Source organism: Olea europaea, unplaced genomic scaffold (genome assembly GCF_002742605.1).
Source record: "Olea europaea var. sylvestris unplaced genomic scaffold, O_europaea_v1 scaffold279, whole genome shotgun sequence".
Taxonomy (NCBI): Eukaryota; Viridiplantae; Streptophyta; class Magnoliopsida; order Lamiales; family Oleaceae; genus Olea; species Olea europaea.
In genome coordinates this window covers 402330-411228 of record NW_019246376.1, presented here as the reverse complement: position 1 = coordinate 411228, position 8899 = coordinate 402330, and the positions used below count along the sequence as shown (strand labels likewise).

Below are 8899 nucleotides of genomic sequence, written 5' to 3'. Positions count from 1 at the left end.
TACTTTATATTTGCCATGACAAAGATCCAGTTCTTCAATGTAGTTGTCATTTATTTATGAAAATGGTATGAATGAGGAGAGCTAAGTTTCACATCTTTCCTACTTGTCCTAGTTCTTTATATTAATGAATGAGGAGATGTAGGAAATTCATGATGTCAAAATCCAAATAACTCCTAGGTCAATAAAACAAAGCCAACCTCCATTGCGACATCTCCAAGTTAATGAGCCCAAAGTCAAACTACTCAGGCAAAGGGATGCATTGGCCTAAAACACTATGATCCTTGAGTTGGGTAGCAATTTAGCCATTGTTTGAGCCTCATTTTTTTTTTTTTCTTTGTCAAAATGTCAATATAGGCGACATGACATCGAGCTTTGCTCCCATTATGAAATCAATGAACAAAAAGTAGCAGCGTATTAGAAAAGTTATAAAAAATTTAAGTGGCAACACCACTAATAATCACTGGTAATTGTTAACGTAATTAATTTCTTTAGCTATCATGCAAAAGATCCATGGCAGGAATTTATTTTAAATTTGAATTGAAATAATATTTATTTATGTGGCGTGAGAAGAACTGGAAGTTGTATATTTATTTATTTAATTTTTGGATTGAGTGAGTGAAAACTTGTCTTAAATGAAGAAAAGTAGATGAGTTTTAAAGAACTCCAATCAAAAAGTAGTCAAAACGAATATATACATCTCAAAAGACTGAATGCGCTTTTGGTTGCTTCACTGAGGTAGAAGTACTTATCAAAAAATCTCATTTATTTCATGAAAAAATCTAAAATTGAAAAGTAATTAACCAACACACATTTTCTCGACTGGAAATTTGAATGCAATAAATAACCCACAAATTCATTTCACTAATTCTTCTCATGGACATAATCCCCAAGTAAAAAAGAAAAATAAAAATAAAAGAACAAGGTACAGGTATAGAGGTTGGCATTTAGAAAAATTGATAGAAATCCGAAAAATATACTTGCTTTTGAACCCTTTTTAATTAAAAAACAAAAATTTCATCTGTCATATTTTAAGGATATTTCTGTGTGTTGTGGCACTAATTTCTTCAAAAACCAATTTGATGATTGGAACACTTTAAACATTTGTGATTAAACAATGATATGTAGCCGTTCAAAAGAAAAGCATGATAATCTGAGCATAATCTGTAAATCATTATTAGTGGAATTTAATAATATATAACCTTACGGAAAAGAAGAAAAGGGAACAGCAAAGAGACAGTAAATGTAGCCATCTAGGGTTTTAATATTGATCTACTTTTATGAGGCAATACAACTTTTTTTCTTATGGCATGGCATTAGAGATTAGAAAAGAGATAGAGAAGGCGTGGTGTGATCAATGTGGTGTTTACGAAAGGTTGGGGTGTTGGAATGGAGACAAAGTTTCCACACATTGAACTTTTGCAGTGTTTCTTTAAGAAAAGAAAAAGGTGAAAATGGGTGTTTTAAAGCTGTCTATACAAAGCTTTTTTCTTTCCATTCCAAGTGATTTTTGCATGAAAGTAAGGGAAGAACTCTCGGATCTCGAACTCTTACTAATCACCATATAATTAGAATCTTTCTTCTCTCTCTTTCAATGATCAATGCCTCGGATCCCTCAATCATCAGACGCAGAGAGATAAGAGGAATATATTTGTGGGGCTGCTGAAAAGAATAATGCCCAAGTTAAGGTGATGATGAGTTGGTCAAAAAGAGCAGGAAACAATAAAGTTAACGAGAATATTGTTTTTAATGAGATTTTGGATATGTTTATCATGCTGGTTTCAATCATTTCTAAGTAGGTCATCGTTTCTCTGCACTGAAAAGAGTAGGAGTAAAGAGAACTGGGTTTCGTTTCCATGCAAATTCTACACGAACAGGCTTCTTATGTTTTTTCAGTTTTATTGTGTCAGCAATTTGCAAATATTTCTCTAATAAAAGCAAAAACAAATAAATATGGTTTTTCATCCATTATCTTAAGATATTTCATTTTTGTCATTTATATATGCTTAATTAATATATCAAGAAGTCGATAAATTCCCTATTATCTAAGGAGTAAATTTAACCAATAATCACTTAACTTTACACTTGATTACTACTTGCTCACTCATCTTTCACATATTACTGAATGCTCACTCATCTTTTCATATAATTACTCATTCATCACTCGTCTCTTCAAATAATTGGACGACTTTTACGGCAAATTTTCGACAACTTCCGACCACAAAGAATGTCGAATTTTGATACCGTTGGAAAGCCCACGATATCCTCTTCAATTACCACCCAAAATCTCATTATAACTCCAAGGGATTCGATCAAAAAATTGCCTTAAAAGTTGCCCAAAAATTTTGAAAATCTGCCCTGATTTTCAGATTTTTTGGGCGACTTTTAAGGCAATTTTTCGGCAACTTTCGACCATCAAAACTATCGAATTTTGATACCATTGGAAAGCCCACAATGTCCTCTTCAATTCCCACCCAAAATCTCATTATAATTTCAAGGGATTCGATCGAAAAATTGCCTTAAAAGTTGCCCAAAAATTTTGAAAATCTGCCCTGATTTTCAGATTTTTTGAGCGACTTTTAAGGCAATTTTTCGATCGAATCCCTTGAAATTATAATGAGATTTTGGGTGGGAATTGAAGAGGACATTGTGGGCTTTCCAATGGTATCAAAATTCGATAGTTTTGATGGTCGAAAGTTGCCGAAAAATTGCTTTAAAAGTCGCCCAAAAATTTTGAAAATCTGCCCTGATTTTCAGATTTTTTGAGCGACTTTTAAGGCAATTTTTCGATCGAATCCCTTGAAATTATAATGAGATTTTGGGTGGTAATTGAAGAGGACATCGTGGGCTTTCCAACGGTATCAAAATTCGACATTCTTTGTGGTCGGAAGTTGTTTGCCGTAAAAGTAGCCCAATTATTTGAAGAGACGAGTGGTGAATGAGTAATTATATGAAAAGATAAATGAGCATTCAGTAATATGTGGAAGACGAGTGAGCAAGTAGTAATCAAGTGTAAAGTTCAGTGATTATTGGTTAAATTTACTCATTATCTAAGGTAACTGATATTGTATTATTATATAAATTAAAACTCGGTGTATTACTATATTAAATTGAAATAAGTTTCCATCATACCAACCATTTATGTACTTTATCGTAATTTTTATTTATCAGACAACAATCTTTGAAAATTGACGGATAAATAATCATTCCATTTTTTATTTTGAAATGTAAATATCCATTCCTTTTGAATCCAAGAACAATCACAAATCTATCTATGTATTCTCCTTTTGGTTTGCAACTAAACCTTTTTTAACTCAGTTATTAGACAAGATTTTATCAAAAGAAATTATTTAGGAGAGAACAATTTTTTTTGTGACGACACGAAAAAAAACCCACTCTTCTTAACGTTAAGATGGACTTCACATCACTAAAATAAGTAAAAATAAAAAATCCTCTATCTTGTACTGCCTAATCCTACCTACCGTGAGCCAAACATGTCTCAACATATTTCTCTTTGGATTAATCACTTTCAAAAAAATAAGTAGGTACCTGCCTAGCATGCGTAAAAAGAAAGAGTAATTTGCATTTCCAGCAAATATTTTAAGGCTTGAAAGCAGAATAGAGGAATTATAGGCATTTTTGGATGCTTAACAACTAGGTTTATTTGGGGCAGTGTGTGTCCAAAGAATTAATCTCTTTATACAAACTTTGTAATTACAAACTAAGTGTTGACCATTGATTTCAAAAACTATTTTTGAAATGATTGATTTAGATGGTATCAACACATAATTTGTAAGAATTTTGATTTTTGTACACGGGCGGTTGACACTCCCCTCATATGAGAAGGGGCCCACGCCCTAAAAAAAAAAGTGGACCCACCTCTTGTGAGGGGAGTGTACGCGGGTGTTTGACGTATAACAAGGTTCAATTTGTCAACCTAATTTGTACACATTGCATGACCCGCGTCCAAATAAGCACGTAAAAATTTGCCAACGTTAGCGGGTCAAAACATGGTAAAACATTCGAGAAAATTATCTAGAACACTACCTTTAAAGATTAATTTTCAAAAAACAAGGGAATTAATTTTCATTTCACAAGTCAAGTGATAATTAATTTTTAATAACTGTAATTAATAAAAATTTAATTAACCTAATCTACATATTCACCCAACCCCCACCCCATTCCCAATTCATTCCCAACTTGTTTTCTCCCTCTTTTCTATGTGCCACTACAGAATACCCACCACCACCAAATCGATCTCTAGTCCAACCAAAAATTTTCAAATGTAAATTCAAGCGGCAGGGACAATGGATGGAAGGGTGACAGATTACTAGAGGTAACAGAGACCGCTTTAGTGGTGGTGAGGTGAATTAATGGGTGGTGGCGAGAATATTGAAAGTGGTGGTAAGCTTATAGGTGGTGGTGGCTGCGAGTGATTAGATGGTAGAGATGAACTCACAGGTAGTAGAGGAGAGATTGATTTTGGTGTTGGATTTGGTGACAAAGGAGATGGAATCACCATAGTTTTATCAAATTTTTAGAGATGGGCGGTTTTTTATCAGATCGTTTGTTTAACTAGAGTTTTGGAATGGTTGTTGGTGCTTTGCAGTGTCGGTGGTTTTCTAATCTGTGGTGATTCTGTTGTTGGTAGTTGTGACCGATTGTAACTTGGAATTAACCTAATCATAAACAGACATACTGAATACAATTTTGATTACAATTAGTCACACAAAAGATAAAGTTGGCCCCCATTAATCATAGGTCTGCAGTGTGTACAAATTTGTTTGTAGTGACCCTATGCGATCAAGTATGTGTTTGTTGTGATTGTTTGTAACCAATTTTGTGTTGAGTGTGATCAGTTGTGACTTGAAATTGACATGGTCACAGATAGTCACACTGAATACAAATTTGATCACAATTAATCACACCAAAGACTAAGTTGGTCACAGACGTCAAAGTGGTCATTAGAGTAGTTTGTAGGAGGGATTGTCGAACAGTCATCTAAGCAGGCATCAGAGTGATCGTCAAAACGGTCATCAGAGCGCCGCCGAAGTGATTGTCAAAACGGTTGGAGTGATCGCCGGAGCCGATGATCGTCTCTAGTGGAGAGGTGGAGGGGAGGTGGTATAGTAAAGTGATAGGATGAGTGGTATTGGTGGAAATAATTAATGTATATTATATTATATTTTAATATTTAATAAATTTATTTACCATCTGATTTTTGAAATATTATAATGAATTTGTTATATATGAATTATGATCCTTAAAACTAAGAGTTGTGTTAAGATCCCAGAACATTCATACCTTATTACAATTTCTCCATCCAAAAACAAGCAATCTATGAATAAGAAAGCTTCTCTACAATATATTACAACATGCTGTCAAGAACTAAACCACCCCAACAGGCAAAAGGAAAAAAACATCATGCACGAGACAATGGCCCATTTTCGTCTAATAAAAGACAAAGTCGAGGCCTGTAAACCTCATTACAAAGATCAGTCTAACGCTTCGAGTCATTTAAGGTCTTACCCTCGAAAAACTCACCAAGCATATGTTCGAGATCCTCTGGATTGTATCTGATGTACTTCTGCGGGGTCTTACCATTCTCAACCAAAGGCCTGATACATGTCAAAATTCCAAGTTCGTGTCACCAGAATATACTTGTGTCACAGTGCAATGAGGGTGATGTCATTAACAATAAGAATGAGACTACAGAATTCCATTTGCTGCAAATTAGAAATACTTTGCCTCCAATGTAGAATCATTATCCTTTCATTTAGGATTCTTTCAAGGGTAACATGACAAAATATAGTGGAAATTACAGCATTGGCACCCAACCTATTGGCCAAGGAGCAAGTTGGTCTCCATCATATTGGCAAGCTTAAACCGCCTTAGGATAACTTCCAAAGGATGGAAAGATTGTAGGTCCCAATAATGAAAACCGTCCAAATGTTTTTTAAGAAGTTGTGGCCTCACATATCCAACTTTATAAAACTAAGTTGTTTTCCATCCTAAGCTGGTGCATAGAAATTTCAAGTGGGGTATGATTCAATGAGGGGCACACTGACAATTTAACAAGAGTTGGACAGTATCTATCCCTAGAGATTGATTGTACAACTATAATGGAAAGTTTGAACCAACTTGCAACTCGGGCAATAAAATAAGGATCAATGATAAAATTTTCCCATAAATATACATAGGAATATAAGGATAACACCAGAATTCATGTGGAAGTGTTATGAAATATTTATACCAATAATGGGAAAACGTACCCAAAGCGTTTAATGAAAGATCTGTACGCTGGAAGCAAGACTTCAGCAACTGCGAGCCTCAGGGATTCTCTTAACTCGGAATCAGGAACTGTCCATTGAGATTGTCTTTGATGAAGCTCTTCAAATTGAATATTAAATGTCTTCAATCTATTAATGTAATGCAACAATTCGGTCAAATGACATTTTAGTTCAAATAATACAACTCAACAAGTAAAGAATGTTCTCCAGGAAATTACAACTCAAACACACCTATCTTTGATGATTGCTCTTGATACTCCACTGCTATTTCCTCCATCGATGCTAGCAGCGCTGCCACCTCCGGAAGATGTCAGGCCTTGAACAGAGAGGCATTGCAAAATCTGTAGAAGGAAATGCAAAATAAACAACTGCCTTTTTTTTAATAAAAAAGGTATAAGAGACTTTTATATAACAGATGGACTTTCTTTACTATTTCCTGGTCTAGCAGAGAGCAACAGATAGGTCACAGCTCTATCAGCAATTGATGGATTGCACGTGGCTTTTCGATAGAAGATTATTGTTACAATTATGATATTTCAATGTTAGCACATTCTTAAATACCACATTCTCATGAACCATTTCCATCTCAATGGATTAGTTCAACAGTCACATTTCCATCTCAATGGATTAGTTCAACAGTCATACTATAAAATTTAGCCAGCATCTGCAAAAAGAAAATGAATCACACTCGTACATTACATAATCATCCAATTTTAACTTACATGGAAACTAGTCCTAGACACAGTAATCACTAAGGTGTAGAGGGAAGCGTAAATGTTGAAGTGCATATCTGCATTAAGATGGGGAAAGAACAGGACTGTTCTCATTCCATTCCGGGCCGAAACTATTATATAGGACACACAAATGTGGGTTGCGATTCTAGTGTGCGTATGTGTGTGCAGCAGCATTAATTGCGTAACATGCTAAGCTGGTGAATACAAGTCTGCTTTTTCAAAGATATATATGCTTAAACCCAAATTAAAAGCATGTTTTTCTTATCTTAGAAAGATGTAAAAAGTTACTTTTTAACCTTTTATTCCAAACATACTGGAAGATGTTACTATTTTCTTACTTTCAAAGTGTTTACAATCGGTTTAAATTATAAATAGGTAATAATGAGTGGTGGAAAGTGGATAGTCCCTCGAAATGTGTGTATCAAAGGTGACTTGAGTATTTATAAACAATTTATAAATATGAGCCAAACACAGGCTAAGGAACTTGCTAGTTTTGATCCCCACTCCCAAGATAAGTAACTTCTTATTTTCAACGTTGCCAATAAAATAAATAATTTATTTTAAAATTAATTTACTTATAAGTAAACTTCTTAAGCTTAGACAGACATGCTCTAAGTCTTGAGAAGTGTATTCAGTGCAGCAGTATCTCAATACAACTTGATATTTGTAGCTTCCTAATATTACAATATCAAAAAATACTAACCAAACATCTAGTAGAAATCAGATTAGAAATTTACGGTCATCACATGTAGCATTAGTTGGAGCAATAGATCACCAATTCTCAGTTAACTAAGATAATATGATTATATGCGGATAGTAAAGCAGTACCTTTGCCCAAGCAATCCTCTTATATTGATTTGCATGTTGCTGCACAACTCTCCGATGTCTTTGCACCCAATCATCGCCTAACAAATCTTTGGCTTCAGACCTAAAAGCAACACATATAAGCAACAATTTTTACAAGCAAAAATATCAGCTTGTGATGTTTCAACAATCTGTAAAAATTGTTATAACCTGCGGACAGATCTGACCATATAATGAATGTTATTCATGAGAAACAAATGAGTCAGAGAAGAATCCTTATATTGCTTAGATTTTCCATCCAAATTGGTTTGAAGAGCCTGCATTATACGCATTGTTACAGCAGCCAGCTGAGAATTTGAGTCATCTCCATTTTCAAACTCGCGGAAAAGTTGCTTCAATGTTGATTGATAGCTGAACAAGAATAAAAAGACATTAATTTCAGTTGTATGTGCACAAATATGGATGGATATACACACAAATGTAAATAGACTTACAATCAGCATAAAATCAATGCATTATTTATTCGTAGGAATTTTGCTGGGATAATAAATTACATTAAACAAATCAAATAATTTAAAGCAGTAAAATTATAGTTTAAGTTATTACAGAATATTTTAGTATTTAACTGGACCAAAAGATTTTGATAAAAGGGAAAGTTCAGATTGATGAACATAGCATGTCATCTATATGCAATAAAAATAATAATTAAGAAAGTGTTTTTGTGTTCCATCAGTTGAAGACTCAAAGGGCCTGTATGACATAGATTTTGTGAAAAGTTATTTGTTCTGAGAATGTGTTCCAAAAGTAGAAAAAAGTAATGAATCCACGTGCAAAATTATTTTATTGAGAGAATGTGTGGCTGAAATGGGTTCGAGGAAAAACGACCTTTAAAGAATCTGTACCAAACAGAGGCTAAATAATGAGAATATCTTTACTCGAATTTTGAAGTAGGCAAAAAGCTTCAGAGGAAACAACAGCAAAAAATCATGTGCTGTAACTTATTTTCTGACCATTTATTGTATTTAGCAATGAGATTTATGTGACTAAAAAAATAAAGATGTAGGATGAAGATAG

General features: G+C 34.0%; 1 protein-coding gene across 1 annotated transcript in view; it reads right to left on the bottom strand.

Moving 5' to 3' along the window:
- Nucleotides 1-5245: 5245 nt before the first annotated feature.
- The window catches only part of LOC111383925 (exocyst complex component EXO70A1-like), a 23335-nt gene continuing 19681 nt past the window's right edge, over nt 5246-8899 (bottom strand). The window contains exons 11-15 of the mRNA XM_023008121.1: nt 8036-8236; nt 7850-7949; nt 6519-6628; nt 6270-6416; nt 5246-5615 (exon numbers count right to left, since the gene is read on the bottom strand). Coding sequence (XP_022863889.1) covers nt 5498-5615; nt 6270-6416; nt 6519-6628; nt 7850-7949; nt 8036-8236 — 676 coding nt within the window. The 3' untranslated portion in view covers nt 5246-5497. The remainder of the gene's footprint in view (nt 5616-6269; nt 6417-6518; nt 6629-7849; nt 7950-8035; nt 8237-8899) is intronic.